This window comes from Chrysemys picta, chromosome 12 (assembly GCF_011386835.1).
Source record: "Chrysemys picta bellii isolate R12L10 chromosome 12, ASM1138683v2, whole genome shotgun sequence".
Classification (NCBI taxonomy): domain Eukaryota; kingdom Metazoa; phylum Chordata; order Testudines; family Emydidae; genus Chrysemys; species Chrysemys picta.
Window position 1 is genome coordinate 42,231,544 of NC_088802.1, and position 18,955 is coordinate 42,250,498.

At 50.6% G+C, this 18,955-nt stretch overlaps 1 protein-coding gene across 2 annotated transcripts; it reads left to right on the forward strand.

Moving 5' to 3' along the window:
* The first annotated feature begins 1,762 nt into the window (after positions 1-1,762).
* Positions 1,763-17,600, forward strand: TRIM47 (tripartite motif containing 47). 2 transcript variants are annotated; one of them, XM_024101709.3, is made up of 6 exons: positions 1,763-2,541; positions 6,754-6,849; positions 7,884-8,114; positions 9,986-10,181; positions 11,140-11,211; positions 13,636-17,600. In XM_024101709.3, the coding sequence occupies exons 1-6, from the start codon at positions 1,849-1,851 to the stop codon at positions 14,259-14,261; spliced, it is 1,914 nt and encodes a 637-aa protein (XP_023957477.2). In that variant the 5' UTR covers positions 1,763-1,848; the 3' UTR covers positions 14,262-17,600. The 2 variants fall into 2 exon arrangements, with proteins under 2 accessions (XP_023957477.2, XP_023957476.2); XM_024101708.3 differs by having other exon boundaries at positions 1,764-2,541; positions 11,137-11,211.
* Positions 17,601-18,955: the final 1,355 nt, after the last annotated feature.

Below are 18,955 nucleotides of genomic sequence, written 5' to 3' on the forward strand. Positions count from 1 at the left end.
GGCAGCAGTGATTTTGGCCTGGGGTATGCGAGCCGGCAGGCCAGGGGGGCTGACTGAGAGAAGGAGGGAAGGAATCTGTCTCATCTAGTGGCCAGAGCATGCCCCCAGCAGGAAGGGTTTGGGGCAACACGAGAAGGAAAAAGCCTGTGTCTCATTACTCTGCTTGCTTCGAAGCCAACCAGGGGCATGGCGTTTTCAAACCTTAAAAGCAAACACACATAAAACTGACTGTCCAGCAAAAGATATTTATACAACTGACCTGATCCTAGAGAAATAAAAATGGCCTGATAACGATGGCTGGCCTAGTCACTGGAATCCAGCACATAGAAATTACAGAGACTGGCACCGTGTAACTACCCTGGGCTGGGATCCAACCTCGCAAACTCTTACGCACATGAGCAACTGGAGGCATGTGAGGAATCCCATGGGAGACGCGGTGCATTGCTCCCGGGGCTGTAGGTAGGTTGATGCAGATTTTATTTTAATGGGCTGAAAATGGTGGATTCTGAGCAAGCAGTTGTGAGCAGATGTGTCCAAAACCCCATACACAACCCCGAATTCTACTAACAGTGATGGCCAAGCCAAATCCTCCAGGTGCATATAGTTCCATTAACTCCAGAGGGACTGCTCACAATGTGTTTTTGCAGGGGCATGGCCTCTCTGATCACCATGACACTTGCTGCTATTATTTGTATTAAGGCAGCACCTAGGAGCCCAGTCATGGCTCACAGCCCCACTGTGCTAGGAGCTGTACACGCACGGAACAGAAAAACAGCCTCTGTCCATGACAATGGGCCTGTAAAGCCAATGTGTCCCAGATTGCTCTGAAACCCTCCTCTCTAGGGGAAGGAGAGTCACTCGTCTTTGGTGATGGAGAGAGGGTTTGGTGGGGAGGAAACTTGCTCTGATTTTTTTTTTTTTTTTGAATTCATAGACTTTAAGGTCAGAAGGAACCATTATGATCATCTAGTCTGACCTCCTGCACAACGCAGGCCACAGAATCTCACCCACCCACTGCTGTAACAAACCCATGACCTGTGTCTGAGCTCCTGAAGTCCTCATCTTGTGGTTTAAAGACTTCAAGGTGCAGAGAATCCTCCAGCAAGTGACCCCATGCCCCACGCTGCAGAGGAAGGCGAAACCCCTCCAAGGCCTCTGCCAATCTGCCCTGGAGGAAAATTCCTTCCTGACCCCAAATAGGGTGATCAGCTAAACCCTGAGCATGTGAGCAAGACTCACCAGCCAGACACCCAGGAAAGAATTCTCTGTTCTGACACTTAAATAAAAGATTAGTTTAATCCTCCCCCCCAAAAAAATGTTGTCAGTGAGTGCACTGTGGGGGGGATCCCTGCTGGAGGGGGCTGTGCCACAGGTCACTTTCTCCTGGGGATCCCTGCTGTGGGGTGGGGAGGTATCAACATGTCACTTACTCTGGAAGATCCCTAATGGAGGGGGCTATTGCTATTCCCCATGTCACTTTCTGTTGGGGGATCCCTGCTTCAGGGGGCACCCCCATGTCACAGTCCCTGGGGGATCCCCGCTGCAGGGGCCTGCCCCCCACAACCGTTTCTCTTGGGGATTCTACCCACCCCCCGGAGTAGGGTGACCAGATGGCCTGATTTTATAGGGACAGTCCCGATTTTGGGGTCTTTTTCTTATATAGCCTCCTGTTACCCCCCACCCCCTATCGGGATTTTTCACACTTGCTGTCTGGTCACGCTACCCCGGAGCCGGCCCCAGGGCTACCGCTCTGACACCAGTTCCTGTTGGGCGGAGCTGGCCGCCCTGCTCCCGGCTGGCGAGTCCCCCAGTCCCTCGCACTCGCAGGGAGCAGCTCGCCCGAGCAGCATGGAGAACGGCTCGGCCGGCGGCAGCCTGCCCAGCCCGCAGGACTCCCCCTTCGGCTGCCCCATCTGCCTGGACACCCTGAAGGACCCGGTCACCATCCCCTGCGGCCACAACTTCTGTCTGGGCTGCCTGGGGGCGCACAGACACCGCCCGGGGGCCGGGGCGGGCGGCGGGCAGGGCGCCCCCCGCTGCCCGCTGTGTCAGGAGCCCTTCCCGGCCGACCTCCAGCTCCGCAAGAACCACACGCTGTGCGAGCTACTCCAGCTACGCCAGCCGCCGCCCAGCGCCCGCAGCCCCATGGCCCCGCCGGCGCCCCCGGAGGAGGAGGCCCCCGGCCCGTCGGAGCCCGGCGGCGCCCCTCAGCGACAGGAGCCGGAGGCGGCGCAGGAGGAGGGGGTGCTGTGCGATGTCTGCCCCGAGGGCGAGCGGGCCACGGCGGCCCAGTCCTGCCTGGTGTGCCTGGCCTCCTTCTGCCCGCCCCACCTGCAGCCCCACCTGCGGAGCCCGGCCTTCCAGGGCCACCGCCTGGTGCCCCCGCTGCGCCGCATCGAGGACAGCCTATGCAAGCTGCACCTCCGGCCGCTGGAGAGCTTCTGCCGCACCGACCAGGCCTGCATCTGCCAGCTGTGCCAGGGCCAGGAGCACCGGAGCCACGAGGTGGTGGCGGTGGAGGTGGAGCGGGAGCACAAGGAGGTAAGGTGGGGGCACAGAAGGGGCTAGGGGAGGATCTTTCTACCTCTCTGAACAGCCCTCGCCACGCTGGGTGCCCAGACCCTTGTGGGGTTTGCTCCCCAGGGCCAGGACAGCAGGGAGTGTTGCATTGAGGGCATCAGGGCTGGGATAGCAGGGGGCTGTGGGTCAGGATTGAGGGGCATCGGTAGGGCTGGGTGGGGGGAGCCTAGGTCTGGGTCAGGATTGAGGAGCATTGGCAGAGCTGGGGGGGAGCGCAGGGCTGGGATAGCAGGATGCTGTGCATCGGGGGCATCGGTAGAGCTGCAGGTTTGAATAGCAGAGAGGCTGTGGGTCAGGATTGAGGGGCATCAGCAGATCCGTTTAGTTGATACCAGCATTGAGAGGCAGGGTCAGGAATGAAGGATATCACCGAGCTTTTTTGGAGAGGCACCCCAGGACTGGAATATCAGTGATGCTGCAGGGCAGGATTAAAGGGCATTGGTAGATCTGTCTGCAGGGAGCCCAGGACTGAAATATAAATTGAGTGATGGGCTAAAGCTTGGGTTGGGGAGGGGGTTGTCTGTTTTCCAAGCTGGGAACACGGTTTGGCCCCGTGCACACATGTAGGACCAAAGTCCCCCACCCTGTTAAATCACAGTGCTATGGCATAGTCCGTTTCATAGTATAGTGCTTAACAGTCAAGGTAGGATTTTGCCAGTGGAGGGAGAAGGAAGGGAAAAAAGGTGTCAAGATCCCAGAACACTCTGTGCTTGTTAACTTGAAAATGGTGCTCTGTTCTCTGCAATTCCCTGGAGCTGCAGCCAGGCGGGGGGAAAGCCGCATTGGAAAATCCACTGACAAGATGTTTTTATGTAAAAATAACAGTTTAACGGACTGCTACAAAGGGTTCCGTCTGGGCTGCCAGATTACACACATGCAAGAGATCTGGTAATGTAACTGATTATGTGTGGGTTTGGGGAGGAGGCAGAAACAAAAGTCTGGGCATATGCAGGTTCCTTTGGGACGTACTGGGCCAAATCCATCCCTGGCCTCACTCCATGGCCTTCACTTGAATTAAACCCCGGGAGCAATTTGTCCACTTGTGTCTCTTTCCCACAGTATCTTAAATCAGGTCCTTTATTTCTTTTGGCTCCATTCCCAGATTCCATTCCTTGCTCCATTCGTCTTTTGTGTTCTGTCGGCAGGGATTTTTCCATCACTCCCGTTCCCAGATGGGCCTGACTCATCTACCAAATTCTCACCCACAAGGTTTCCTTGAGCTGTCAGTTTCATTCTAGCTCATCTGCAGTAGTTGGGAGAAGTTCCCAAAGCGAGAGAGGAGGCATTGCCATGACCTGGCTAATGGCCACTGCCCTCTACTGACTAGAATCAGAGTTGCTGAAGTGTCTGTGTTATGGCTCTTATACCGCTAACACTTAATGGGGAGTCTCCTTCAGCTCAAGTGGCAGGGGCTCTGTGCTATTGCAGCAGATGGATCGGAGTCTGATTCCCGTTGGTGCTAGGAAGCTCTGAGTGGGCATAGCTGGTAGAGGCAAACCTAGGTGATCACAGACCTGATTTATAGTGGGGAGTACCGGCCTGGAATTAACACATGCTATTTCATCTGGTTCTTGAGGCCACTGTCCTGCTGCAGAGAAATCCTCTTGCCTTTATTATTGAGTGCCGTCGGTGTGATCTGCACTGTGGAGAACACACAGGAAGGCAGGATCTCCAAGGAGCTGCCAGCCTTAGGCAAACAGTACACTGCCCACCGGATCTAGCATGTTTAAGGCAGATCATATTGGAGGCACAACCTACTGGACAGTGTTGGCTCATTAATATTAATATAACTACTCACAATGGATTGGCTTGAGGGATGGGAAAGGGGGCCTGGTAATGCTAGGGGTCATGCTTCACCACCACCCAGGCATCAGGAAGGTTAGTCCAAGATGGTATCTGGCAATGGAGGAGGGTGGGGTCAGCTTCTGGGGAAGAGGTATCGGGCAGCCACATTGGGATCTGAAGTTGCCGTAAACAGCCTGGACTGTGTCAATGTCAATTTCGTTGACCCTCCTCGCTCCCTCCCATGGGGTTCTGCAGCTTCCAGGGTAAGATCTCTCCTATGCGCTGGTCTCCTTATGCTCTCAGCCACTGGCGTGTGCCGTGCTGTTGGTATGGTTTGGCGTGCGGCTGGCTTTTTCCCTTTATCAGGCGACAGCACAGTGTGCCTTGCTCTCAATGCGCCTCTCCCAGGCCGATGTCTATCCAAACACCACGAACGTTGCTCATGTGCATCTGTGGCTGCAGCCACGTACTGTGCCCCTCGCAACCTTCATGAAGGGGAGAGCCTTCTTCCCAGAATTCAAACCTCAGACACCCAGGAAATGTGGAGTCAAGGTCCCGCCCCCTCATGCCTTTTACAAGTTCATTTTGGCCTGAGGACACAACACACTCTGCAACCATTAGAACACCAGGCAATGCAGAGTTAAGGTGATGCTTCCAACACATCCAGCACAGCTGCACATGTTCTAATGTGTGTTGTGGTGAAGCTGACACTCTTGTAAGGGGTGTGCAGGGGCCTTTACACAGCATTCCTTGGTTATCCAACCTTTGAGGTTCGGGAACAGTCCTCTCCCCTTTGGAAGGATGCTGAGGAATGTCACGTCCCTGCTCTGGAAGGGGATGGGGAGCTCACTACACTGCTGTGAGGCTGCAGCCGTTGCTCCATGTTTAACAAAGTTTTTTGCATTTGAATTTCTGTTGTTAAAGTGGGAGGTAGCAAAGGACGGGGGTGGGGTCTAAGGGAGATGGGGCCAATAGGACACTTGGAACAGAGTGACTCCCCTGCCTGGTGAGTCCTTGCAGGTCTGTTGGGGCAGTGCTAGTGCTCTCTTGATTTCTCCTGCTCCTTCGGCACCCACCTGCCCCCAACCCTCTTTCCCTCATACGCCACCATAGCCCTGCTCACCCTGGGGGGCATTAATAGGAGGCCCAATAAGAGTCTTAGATGTGCAGGACATGGGTCAGTTGGGTGGGGGGAAGCAGGAAGAGATTGCTGTTGGGGGAGCCATCTCTGCCCTTCCATCCACACACCCCCACTCCAGAAATGCCCCCTCTTCAGCTCCAGTAAATATCCTCATGCCCTAGCTGCCAGTCCCGGTCTGACTCACCAGTTCAAATGTGGGAGTGGGGGATCTGTGCAGTGGGACCTGGTTGGGATGGGGCAGAGATGGTTCCCTGTCTCCCTAACTACAGTACCCCTTACCTCCTGCATGCCCCTTTCGCTCTACCCATCCACACAGCCTCCCTGACCCCCCCCCACATCAATGCCAATGAGCATGATGTCCCATCCCTGCCTCTGCCAATAGGTGTGGCCCTCCCCTCCATGCCCCATGTTAAGCTATTAAGCCAATGAGCACAGAAGTAGAGTGGAACACCCTGCGTGGTGAGTTACCCACCCTGCAAGGTGCTGAAGATGCACATAGTGTTCTGAGCGGTGGGTAATGGGGGGATGAAGGTGTGACTGGCGTAACGGGTGTCCATTGGGTCCGTGAAATGCCCCATCCAGTTGGGCGAGCCGTGTGATCTTGGAAGCTTGCAGTGTTGGACATGAAAGCCAATAGGGTTGGCACAAGTTTGAATCCTGCTTGCAGCGAGCGGCTCATTTAAACAGGTTGGACAAACACCTGTCACGGCTGTTCCTACCTCAGTGCACAATGCTGACCTCTCAAAGTCCCTTCCAGCCCCACAGTTCTGGGATTTTGTCAGTCTAGAAAAGAACTCCAAATCTCTCCCGTGTCTCCCTGGCCGCCCGAACCTCAAGGGAAGGCAGAGTCCATTGATGTCTGCGTCTCCGCTGCAATTTGAGGACTAAGGAAGGACTAAGCATTTGCAAACTGACCGCCTGCTTGATTTTGGGGGCCCATAATTCTGGAATCCCCTGTTTGATTTGCCTGAAATTTGGTAGAAAAGTTCTGCCTTGGCCTCAGAGGCATCCTCCCGATTTTCAGCTCAGTTGGTTTTTATTTACAGAATTTAGAGGGGTGGATGTGAAAAATAAGGGTTATCATGAAAAAGGGTTTGTAACATTAGCTATGGAGCGAGTGCTGTGGCTCCCTGCAGGTGATGTGTATAAGACGCACCCATTTGGAAGGCTCAGGTTCTGAACGCAACCCGGGTATGGCAGCTAATGCACCTTTCAGCAGGGCTGTTTTCATCCTTTTTGTTTTCAAGGCCCAGCGACCCAAAATCCTGAGCTGCGTGGAGAACCAGCTGGACGAGCTGGGAGTCACCGTCGCGCAGACCAGAAAGACCGTGGAGCTCATCAAAGTAAGATGACCTTGTCCTCACCTTGCCCAGGGCTTGAGCTGAGCTTGGAGCATTTCCTGCTCCCTTCCACCTTCCCTCTGAACTGCGGCCTCTAACAAATGCCCCGGCGAGCCCCCCTAGAACCGAGAGCAACTTCGGAGAGACTTCTGCTAGAGGCAGCTCTTCCCAGTTCGGGAGTGCTCACATGCTTTGGGAAAGTATGGCGGCCGTCTGACCCGATACATGGCCCCCAATCTGGAATGTTGTCAGGATAGGAAATACTGCCCCTGAGGAAACCGTTTCTGGGACTGAGGTTGCTCCCCTGGAGGAACTCAGCTGGGGAGGTATTTCCTTTAGCCCTGTCAGTCCCCATGGCAGCCACATTCCTAAGCTTTCAGCAGGCTGATTATACTCCAGGGTTGCGTGTCTGTCACCCATTCGCCTCTACGGTTCATCTAGCTTTCTGCTCCCATCTGGGGAGGTGTCCTGCCTGCTCCACATTTCAGACCGTGGATTTGGCATGAACTGCATCTCTTCATGGGACAGCAAAGCGCAGCCTGAGGGAAGGTGCTGAACTGCCACTTCCTGTGGAGAGAGGTGATCAAAGTGAAACATGTTGGACAAGTGCAGCCATGCTCCATGGAAACGCAAAGGGGCACAGTGCGATCTGTTGGGTTCTACACCTGCCTCCCTGTCTGACCTTGGTTCACGTCACCTCTCTGTGCCTCCGTTTCTCCCTGTATAAAATGGGGGCAGTAACAACCGCCAACCTCAGAGGGGTGGGGTGTGGCATAGGCCTTGTCTACACTGCTTGGAGTGCATTTTTTGGCACCACTTCAGCTGCACCGTGCAGACCCTTCATGTAAGCACGGTGCCCTAGTACAAGCGGTGGTTTGCGCCGGTGCAGCTGCATTAGTGCCAAAAACCCCAGTACAGGCAAGATCTTAATGAACTGCTGCTGTTTGTAAAGAGCTCTGAGATCCTTCCCTGAACTGAGCTATAGAAAGGGGAAAGCTGATTACTAATAATGCAGATGCCCATCTTTGTGTGCGTAGAGCGCCGCCCTGAAGGAGAAGGAAAAGGTCAGCAGGCTCTTTGATGAAGCATCCAGAGCTCTGGTGACCTTCCAGAAAGAGGTGACTGGCTTCATCGAGGATGGCGAGCGATCCATGCTGCTTGAGGCTGAAGCAGATCTCCGGCAGAAGGAGGAGAAGCGTGCCAAGCTGGCTCAGTGCAGGCAGAACCTGGAGAGGGTTCCGAGCACGGATACCATTTACTTCCTACAGGTGCGCAGGGACTGGCGCCAGGAGCGGAGCAAGCGCTGGGGCAGGGTTAAAAATCACAAATGACCGGAGGTACTGATCTCCGCTAGCGCTTCCTGTGGACCTGGGGAGCTGGAACCAGGGCCGGCTCCAGGCACCAGCGCAGCAAGCAGGTGCTTGGGGCAGCCAACAGAAAGGGGTCGCACGTACGGCTCTTCGGTGGCAATTCGGTGGCGGGTCCCTCAGTCCCTCTCAGAGGGAAGGACCTGCCGCTGAATTGCCACCGAAGAATGAAGCGGCGGCGGTAGAGCTGCCGCCGAAGTGCTGCCGATCGCAGCTTCCCCCCCCCCACCCCCCCCGCCGCTTGGGGTGGCAAAAACGTTGGAGCCGGCCATGGCTGGAACATGACACTTCCAAGCCCCTCTCCCTCCAAACTGCAGTGCAGCTCTTGGCTAATCCATTATTCAATCAGGATCTGACCCAAAGCCCACTGAAAGCAACAGGTGTTTTTCCATTGCCTTCAGTGGGCTTTGGGTCAGGCTGCTAGTGAGCAACTTGCCCACGCTCATGTTGCAAATGGAAGACAGACGGACACAGGGAGCAGATGGAGCAGAGGTTCACTGTCAGCAGCGGGAGCTGGGAGCGCCTGGGTGCTGGGAGCAGTGAGACGCTGGGAGTGCATGTTGACCTGCACCAAGTACATAGCTAAATACTTACCAAATTATTGTTAACACTGAACCTTCATTATAACTGAGGGCTTGACTCTGTGAAGAACAAGGGCCCAGGAGCTGGCAAAGGTTAGAATATGTCAGTGATCCCTACTGGTATGTGACAGCGCATGTGTAACCCACACACCTCCTGGGCGTGGTGCTCTGTCCCATGTAGTAGTATCGAGACCCCTTAGAGATTAATGAGTCTGCTCTACAGCCTTAGCGAACAGCCAGGTGGCTTTTAGCTCATGCAGTAGAGAGAGGCTCATGCACTGAGCTCCAGAGGTCCCAGGTCCGGTTGTGCCTGCTGACAATCAGGGTCTGTTGGTGTTACACATGCATAATAGCAGGTTCAGATCTGCAATGCAGCAGTGTGGGGACAAAGCCTGTAGACTTGTGACTCCTAAGGGCATGTTAATCAGGTAGCAGGTGAATGGAAATAGGAGGTGAAGAGGGGGAGTTGTTGGGAAAAAAAATAATGCAAATGACGCCCTCGGCTCAGGCCTGTAATTAAAGGTCACTACAGTGAGTTTGATACTGGGTTGTATGTGAACTAACTCGCCTCTTGCCACTCACTGGAAAGTTAAAGGGGGGAAAAATAATGGGCAGCTATTGTGGGCATGCACAAAGCAGCCCCTAGCATGGGGGCAATCTCTGCAGAGCGAGCGATCCTCAAGCACCTCAGCTGTGGAAATGGAGATATCCTATCCTATCTCCTAGAACTGAAAGGGACCTTGAAAGGTCATCGAGTCCAGCCCCCTGCCTTCACTAGCAGGACCAAGTACTGATTTTGCCCCAGATCCCTAAGTGGCCCCCTCAAGGATTGAACGCACAGCCTGGGTTTAACAGGCCAATGCTCAAACCACTGAGCTATCCCTCCCCCCTAAATAGCAGAGGCTGGTTTTGATTCATCAACCTCTGGGTTATGGGCCCAGCACGCTTCCACTGCGCCACAATGGTCCTTGGTGGGAGGAGATACTGTTGTATGTGATATTCTTGAGTCAGATTTGAAACTGACTAAGGAACACATGGCCAGAGAAGTCGTTCCCTCCCTGTTGCATGTCTGTCTTCATGCTGGGTCCTGGGAACAATCACTGCACTAGTGTTTTGGGAAGGGGTGTGGTGGTGGAACAAGACGCAGCCCAAGATTCTTGCAGGCTCTTGATCCCTGTATCCTTGGCTCAGGAGTTCCAGACCTTAAAAATAGCAGCTGAGGAAAAGAGTTCCCTATGTCCAAGCTTCCAGAAGGAACTGAGCTTCACCAAGTCCAGCCAGGCTGTGTGTGCCGTGAAGGAGCTGCTGGTGACTGCATGCAAGAACCAGTGGGACCAATTGCTGGGGAAGGGGTATGAAGAGTCTGGTTTCCATGGGATGCAAGAAGGTGTGTATTTAGCCACCGGGGGCTAGCCCCTGGGTGTGTGGGCCGAGGTTTATATTGCTCCCCAGTGTGCACAAGGAGCACTGAGGCTCTTGAGAGTCCCTGTTTAACTTTTATAACTAGCAAATGAATGTGAGAAGCCAGCACCCCCAGGGCACAGCCGTGAAGCGCTCCCTACCCGTCCTGACAGCCTTGGAAACTGTGCAATTGCATAATCAGCCTCTGCCGTCTGGGCTCACGTCTCGCTCGGGGGGGGGTTTATGAAGTTTCCACAGCGACTAGAAAATCAGAAGGCAACAAACAGGCTTGGAGCTAGGTGTGGCCGGGCGGTTTGGGGAACTCCCCCCAAGAGGCGTCCCATGAAAGGGAGACTTGTCTCCTCTGAACACAGACCTACCACTTCATTCCCGGACTCTCTGTCCTGGCAGGGGAGGGGGAAGCTGAAGCTGCTGGTTGAGTTTCAGACAGACTCGGGCAGCTCCATTTTAGCTTTTAATGACTAGTTCAACTCCCCGTTGTTTGTAATTCTCCTGGAGACCCATCAAAATCATTCCCTTCCCAGCCACGCCCGTCTCCTCCTGCGGAACACATGTGGCCATTGCCTGCCATTAAGCCCAGTCCAACAGGGATCTGCCTTGTATTGTGTATACTGTGTACTGGCCTCAGCCTAGGAACATGGGGTTGGGTTGTTAGTGCCCCCTGTTGGCTGGCTGGCAGTGCAGCAGCAGGACCATCTGTCGTAGGACCCTGCATGAATGTTGTAGAATCCCAGGGGCGTTCCTTTTTTGCTCTTGGTTTTATATTTTTAAATGCAGGAGCAGCACGATGTACCCTGAGGTGTGAGGGCCAGGGCTTTGCACCTCCCTCTGAGATTCACACAGCATCCGTTCACGGGGGCTTTGTTGGCTTTGCTGTTGATATAGCTCGATGGTGACGCCTTTTATTCCTCTCCTTCCAGCAGTCGCTGAGCCCCAACCTTCGGACAAATCAAACAATCCAGCCTGCTTGGAGACAAGAGACTATTTCCTGAAATGTAAGACCCTGACCTTTGTTTTGGCTTCTGTTGCTAAGGCCAGTTGCTGCATTTCCCTTTTCTGCTCAAAACACTGATGACATGTAAACTTTCTGTACTGGCAGCTGCATTTGTATGTCTGCTCCCTGGCAGGGTCCGGTCCATGTTGTCGGGATAAATACCATACAGCTAATAAAGGGAGTCCATTTGCCTTCCAGCTAAAGTCTTAAAAACTCAGCCTATGTGTAGCTCTGCCAAACCAGTCATGGGGGACCTAGCCAAGACGCTGTTGCACGTAAAGCCCTTTCCACTTAATTCAGTCACAGATGAATTTGATCCTCTGTTTAATTAGCTTGGAACCTCTGGAGTCAAATAACTTGTAATCAAAATAACCCTAATTCCACGCTCTGTTTTGAACCAGTTTGATGGCTTCAGGCAGGTGGCTAATTCGGTTGCTGAATAGATAAAGTTGTTAAAGCCGGACAAAATTCTGTCTCAAAAGAGCCCAAGGAGGAGCCAGGCTAACTGAAGAGGTTACAATGAAAAGTTGCCTGATTCAGACAGTGTGATTGATATTCAAAGCACTGTGCGGGGCTTGGCAAGCTGCCACACAAAGACCAGCTGTAGAACCGAAAGAGGCTCGATCTGACAGACTGTGCTCCACCATGCGCTGCTGGAGCACAAGCTCGCAGAGAGGGGAGAGAGATTGAGCTTGCATCCCTCCCAGTGAGCCATCTCTCCCCTGTACACTACCATGGGTCTCTGCTTTCTTCCCCTGGCTTTATTTTCTGCTCCTCGCCTGTTCACGCAGACATGCGTTTACTCACAAATCCAAGGACGATTTTCTAGTGCCTGTCAACAGTCTTCTTGGAGACAGGTTTCAGAGTGGTAGCCTGTATCAGCTGTTAGTCTGTATCAGTGTTAGTCTGTATCAGCAAAAAGAATGAGGAGTACTTGTGGCACCTTAGAGACTAACACATTTATTTGGGCATAAACTTTCGTGGGTTTTAGCCCACGAAAGCTTATGCCCAAATAAATGTGTTAGTCTCTAAAGTGCCACAGGTACTCCTCAGTCTTCTTGGGGGAGCTGCTGCTGGTCATGCTCCCCAACGGAAGTTGGGCCTGTGCAGATATGGATCCAATCCATGAATGCCTCATTCAGCTGGAAATTCAAGGACCTTCTGTTCCCCCTGTCTCCTCTGCATCTGACTTGCAAGCTGGATCTCCTGGGCTTCGTGGATCTACACTGTGCCTTATTCCTGTGCGTGGGAGGGTGGCCAGTACTCTGTCCCAACTGAACTCCTGTTTTATAAATACCCATCAACAAGGCCCCAGGCCATAACCCTCTTCTGACCAGACAGAAATTCCTTGGGATTAGATAGTATCCTTCCGGGGCCAATTACTACAGTATTCAGTGGTAGGAGGCCCATTGCCTCCATGTCCCTCCAGCCCCCTGCTGCCCTAGAGAACAATACCAGCCATAAAAATCTGTTGCTTCTTTCAAAGTCAGTATCCATGGTGGGTACCTGCTCAGCTGCTCAGTGCAAGGGCATGTGGTCAATTTATTTGGGGGTAGGGCTGAGTCTGTGCAATTCACTGCAGCATTAAGAAACTCTTAATGGATAAAACTGCTGCGGGGTAAATTCAGAATACGCCTCTTAACCGCTCTGCTAGACAGAAAGAGCCAGTCTTTCATGTTGTTTCTGGCCCTGCTAATAATCTGCTGCCTTAGTCTGTGGCTAATCACCCTAACACGCACCATCAGATCAGACACTGTATTTTAGCTGCAATCAGCAGGAATGCTTTTGATTCTGTATGCAGGGTTGAATTCCTAGAGGGGTGGGGGTGGCAGGAAGTTCTCGGGGGCAGGGCTCTCTGCTCTGGAATTCTCCTGATGATCAGACAAAGGCCAGATCCATACAGCAGCCAGTAGGACACAGTACTAAGGGCATGTCTCCGCTGCAAGTGAAGGTGTGATTGTAGCATGCGCGTGCATACCCGCACTGGCTTTACTCCAGCTCGTACAGCGGCATGGGCTAGCAACCAGGCTCCCCAGCAGGCTCCTGCTTTAGTAGCTAGCCTGTGTTGAAGCCTGGGCCATCACATCTACGCCACTACGGTTACCTGTGCTAGCTAGAGTAAAGCTAGTGCGGGTATCCCCCTCCCGCATGCTACAGTCATACCTTTGCTTGTAGTGTAGACATACCCCAAGGCGCATCTCTTTAGCTTTGCTGATTTCAATCAACAGCTGAGTGGGTGTTCATTGCCATTGGGCCAGGGGTGGGAAAGGCCTCTGCCCAGATATTGGAGAGCGATAGTACAGAAACAGACCTGTTAACGTTAGCCACTGAAACTCACCACTTGGGGCTAAAGGGGAAAGGGATGCTCTGTGCTAAATTCGATTCTGATTCTCTCTTTTGTGTTTGCTTGTCCCCTCCTGCACAGTTGCCTTCATCATCGATTTGGACAGTGATACCGCGGACAAGTTCCTCCAGATGTTTGGAACCAAAGGGGCCAAACGAGTATTGACCCCCATCGGCTACCCCGAGAGCCCAACCAGGTTCATCAACTGCGAGCAGGTGCTGGGCGAGAACCTGATGAACCGAGGCAACTACTACTGGGAGGTGGAAATCATCGACGGCTGGGTGAGCATCGGCGTCATTGCCGAGGGCTTCAACCCGCGGGAGTCCTACGACAGAGGCCGCCTGGGGAGGAATGAGAAATCCTGCTGCCTGCAGTGGAATGGACAGAACTACGTGGCCTGGTTTGGTGGCTTCGAATCCGTTATCCAGCAGCCCTTCTTTCACACGATCGGGGTGTACCTGGAGTATTCAGAAAAGGCACTGACCTTCTACGGGGTCAGGGACACCAAGATGACGTGTCTCCAACAGCTCAAGGTTGCTCGCTTCAAAAAAGGCCAATTTGACCCCTTCCAGAATAAGATCAACCACCAGTTCCCATCGCTGTTTGCTTATAACCTCAAACCAGCTTTTTTCCTTGAAAGCGTAGATGCCCATATGCAGATTGGGCCGTTGAAGAAAGATTGTGTTTCAGTGTTAAAGCGGAGGTAACTTGCAGAGAAGACCCAGGAGTCTCTCTTGTAATTGTTTACCAGCACCGTGGCTTATATAGTTTTCTCTCTGGAATAGCCCTGCCAACCCACTCTAGCCCTGTGCTGTTTGTAACCCAGGAGTTAACAAACAGAAGTCGCCTCTTAGCGGATAGGGCCCTGGACTGGGACTCAGGAGACCTGGGTTCTGTTTCTGGCTCTGCCATTGGGTGACCGTGGGTAAGTCACGTCACCGCTCTGTGCCTCATTTTTCCCGTCTGTAAAATGGGAGTAATTATACTAACCTGCTTTGTAAAGTGCTTTGAGATCTACTGAGGAAAAGCAATAGATAAGAGCTAGCTATTATTATTATCTTTAAAAACCGGGCATTTTATGATGGCCTATCCCTGCCAGCCCTCCGTTCCTAACCAAGGGGATATAATCTTAGTGACCGCTCCGACCATATGATCCCACAGTTACTCTGCTCTGTGCCTTATTCCACACTGTAAATGCGGGATGGTCGTTTAATACGTGTTAGCCCCCCGACGCCTTCAAAATCTGCTTTCTGGGCGAACGCCTCCTAGACAATGCTTTAAAAACAGCAGGTACCACCTGGGCTGTACAAATACAATGCTCTACACAGCAGCAGTACACTGAACCACCAGCGTACCTCAACCTTATTCTGGAGGGACCAGATCTAAGAGTGAGAGCGCCCCCCCAAGCCATACGGATGCTGTGCATAAAGACACCTCATGTCCCAAAGCAGGGAAGTGATAGACCAGCACCAATGAGATCACACCTAGAATGCTCAACTGAGTCCAGCACACCTCCACACCAGAAAGAGGGAGACAGGAATTCAGGGAAAACCAGCAAGAATGACTACGGGTGTGGGAGGGATGGCTTGGTTGAGGAAAGATTAAAAGAAGCCCTGGATTGGCTGCAGGATGACGATGGGACATGACGCCGATGCACAAGGATGTAACCGCATTTTAGTCAGAATTGTTAGGGGTGGTAAGTAGGGCTATAACTAGGAGGAATGGGATGAAATTAAGGAGGATGAAAGTTGAATATCAGGGAAACTTCTTAATGGCGAGATCTATTCTTTTGTGGAATAGTCTCCCAAGGGAAATGGTGGAAGACCCCTGTGATGGGTTGGATCACAGAAACCCCCTGGGGCTGCCAACTGATGTGCCAAGACTACTTCTGCCCCTGCTGGAACTCCAGCAGCCTGTCTTGTTGAGCCAGACGCGCTAGGCTGCTCCAACACAGGCCCAGGGTCTGAACCACGTGCCCCAAAGCTGCAGATTTAACTGAAAGCAGCTTAAAAAGTGTTCCTGTCTTTAACACTCAGATGCCCAACTCCCAGGGGGGTCCAAACCCCAAATAAATCCATTTTACCCTGTATAAAGCTTTTACAGGGTAAACTCCTAAATTGTTCATCCTTTATAACACTGATAGAGAGATATGCACAGCTGTTTGCCCCCACCCCGGTATTAATACATACTCTGGGTTAAATAATGAGTAAAAAGTGATTTTATTAAATACAGAAAGTAGGATTTAAATGGTTCCAAGTAGTAACAGACAGAACAAAGTGAATTACCAAACAAAATAAAATAAAACCCGCAAGTCTATGCCTAATACAGTAAGAAAACTGAATACAGATAAAATCTCACCCTCAGAGATGCTTCAATAAGTTTCTTTCACAGACTGGACGCCTTCCTAGTCTGGACACAATCCTTTCCCCTGGTACAGCCCTTGTTCCAGCTCAGGTGGTAGCTAGGGGATTTCTCATGATGCCCGCCCCCTTATTCTGTTCCACCCACTTATATATCTTTTGCATAAGGTGGGAATCCTTTGTCCCTCTGGGTTCCCAGCCCTCCTTCTCAATGGAAAAACACCAGGTTAAAGATGGATTCCAGTTCAGGTGACATGATCACATGTCACTGTAAGACCCCAAGCCTTCATTCCTCCCAGCCTGACTCATAGGAAGGCCTGCCTGCAAACAGAGCCATCCACAGTCAATTGTCCTGGTTGATGGGAGCCATCAAGAGTCCAAACCACCATTAATGGCCCACACTTTGCATAATTACAGTCGGCCCTCAGAGTTATATTTAATATTTCTAGTTTCAGATACTAGAATGATACATTCATACAAATAGGATGAACACACTCAGTAGATTATAAGCTTTGTAATGATACCTTACAAGAGACCTTTTGCATGAAGCATATTCCAGTTACATTATATTCACTCTCATTAGCATATTTTCATAAAATCATATAGGGTGCAATGTCACAACCCCATCAGCTGAATTATTTAAAAGTGGTTTGGATAAAGGACTAAAAAATATACTGTGCAGAACAATCTCGCGTTAGCCAGGAGATGGAGTAGATGAACGAATGCTGTAGAACTTTTCCGTCTCTAGCTTCTGTGAGAGGTTCATTCAGTTCTTGGCTTCTTCGGTGAGACTGCTAACTAGCCCACCCCCGTTGTCATGTCACCTGTCCACTAAAACTGGTCTGGGACCACCAAGTTCATTTTCACATAGTCCACCAAATAACCATCCAGATGGTAGCAGCTTTCAATATGGGATGGGTTTGAACTGGCGACACAGAGATGAAATGCCCCAAATCCCATTGCCAATCCCCTGAACAAAGTGACGGTACATGTAAAAGGAACATGTAAACCATTTATATATGCATCATGAGCATCATCTTCTGCAGATACTTTGAATGTTGGTCTGTTGCATTTGGGAAAGCAAAATATTCCTGTGGGCATTATGAGGGCAGTCCTGAACCCTTTACTTAGGCTAAATTCCAATTGACTTCCGCTGAAGCCGCTCTGGGCCCGCAATCTGCTTCCCAGTACTATAAAATATCCCAGCCAGTGGGATGAAATAGCTGCTAGTGAGAGACTCCAGTACCATTCAGTGGCTGGAGATCCTGAAATAGCAATAGCGGTATTTATTAAAATTCACTTTTAATAGATAGTTTCTTATCCGGGAACTGTTAATTTAGTTAATTAAGGCATCACTGCAGGTTTCCTTTTCTGTTATAATCACATCCCTACTTTCCTGGGAACTTTAGTAGCATTAAAATCCCAAACTCCTAAAAGACTCCAGTTAGTGCAGTTCCTTTTTAGTTATTAATGTACCCCAGTGTAGTTTATAAAGGGTTTTAAATGATTAATAGATGTTCTAAGTTGTAACAGATGTAAACAGTATGTGTTATAGAAGATGGTTATAAGCACATCAGTAGAAGCTGTTCTAGATGGTTGTAAGCCCTGGTTATAAACAACCTATTGGATTCTGACAATCTGTAATCTTTCATTAACTATGTATTAAAACATCTGTTAATTATGTATTAACCATTTATAAATGTATCCTGAATATAAAGGATGGTGGCGAATCCCTTCTAAAAAAAGGTGGAAAGGAAAAGAGAACTTTCAAGAGCACATTTCTCAAGCCACCTTCTCAAGTATGCCCTGGAGATATACAATAGCTGGAATGAATTACTGTCACATCTATGCACTGCAGTAGCTTCATCTCCTACCTGTCTCAGTCTTATATACTTTGCTATGAGTTAATTTTCTCTGATATTAGTTTATCACCTACCTCCTAGAGCTTGCATTATATATAAAAAAAGAGACCTAGTGTACTGTATTTATGTAAAGAGAAAATAATTGGGTCAAATTCACCACTGATGTAACCCACTTCCAGTAGGGATGAATTTGGCTAAGATGGAGTTAAGGCTGTAAATACATAGAAATATATTCATGGAAAAAAACCTTAATAAAATGCTGTAATTAAAAAAGCAGTCCAAAGGCCAGGAAATTCACAGTTAAAATTACAGGTACATCTCCCAACATGGAGGCCTGGTGAAATGCACCCACTCGCCTTCTGAAAATAGTCAAAGGCTCCAGTCCTCTGAAGGCCACCAGCTTCAGGAGATCTGGGTTCTGTTCCCAACTCTACCAGAAGCCTGCTGGATGACATTGGGCAAGTCACTTCCCAGGTCTGTGCTGCAGCTTCCCATTCTGTAAAATGGGCATAATGATCCTTACCTCCTTTGTAAAATACTTTTGAGATCTACTGATGAAAAGTGCTAGATATAGATAGATAGATAAGAGCTAGGAATTATTATTATATGGTGATTTTTGAAATATTATGAGCTATTAAAAAAAAAGATTAGCAAATTCTTCAAGAAGTGTAAACACCTTGGATGAAATCTTGACCCTGTTTAAGTCTATGGGTATTTTGCGATTGATTTCAATGGGGACCAGTGTTCACTTCTTATGTTTTTAACTCTTATTTCTGAAACACTCTGTCTTTTCTGTGTCTGACTTTGCATAAAATCTCTAATGTGGCGTGAGACAATATCTGTGCCGTTTCATGTGGATTGCTTTAGTTTTGGCGAAGCTAGAGGTGATTAGGATTGGAAATGGCTATATAAGCAAAAAAGCTAGATTCAACCTTCACAACAGAGAAGCTATCCATAATGTAGTGAGAGGGAAAAATAAGATATTAATCTCTGTACTTCTGCTTAATATGTGCGGTAAGGGCTCTAGGACACTTGCTTAAGTCTTTATCGGCTAATGTAGCTTTCTCTCATGGGCCAAATTCTGACTGTGTTACTCGAGCAAAGCTCCCATCAGCTTCAACGGGAGTTTTGCCTGAGTGTCGGCTGCAGGAGTGGGCCCCTGGTTCCATTTGTGTATCA

Excerpts from the sequence above, each read along its gene's own strand:
- TRIM47 (XM_024101708.3), top strand. The coding sequence starts at position 1,849 with ATGGAGAACGGCTCGGCCGGCGGCAGCCTGCCCAGCCCGCAGGACTCC. Across the intron at positions 2,542-6,753 it reads TGGAGCGGGAGCACAAGGAG|GCCCAGCGACCCAAAATCCT; the intron begins GTAAGGTGGGGG and ends TTTGTTTTCAAG. Across the intron at positions 10,182-11,136 it reads TTTCCATGGGATGCAAGAAG|CAGTCGCTGAGCCCCAACCT; the intron begins GTGTGTATTTAG and ends CTCTCCTTCCAG.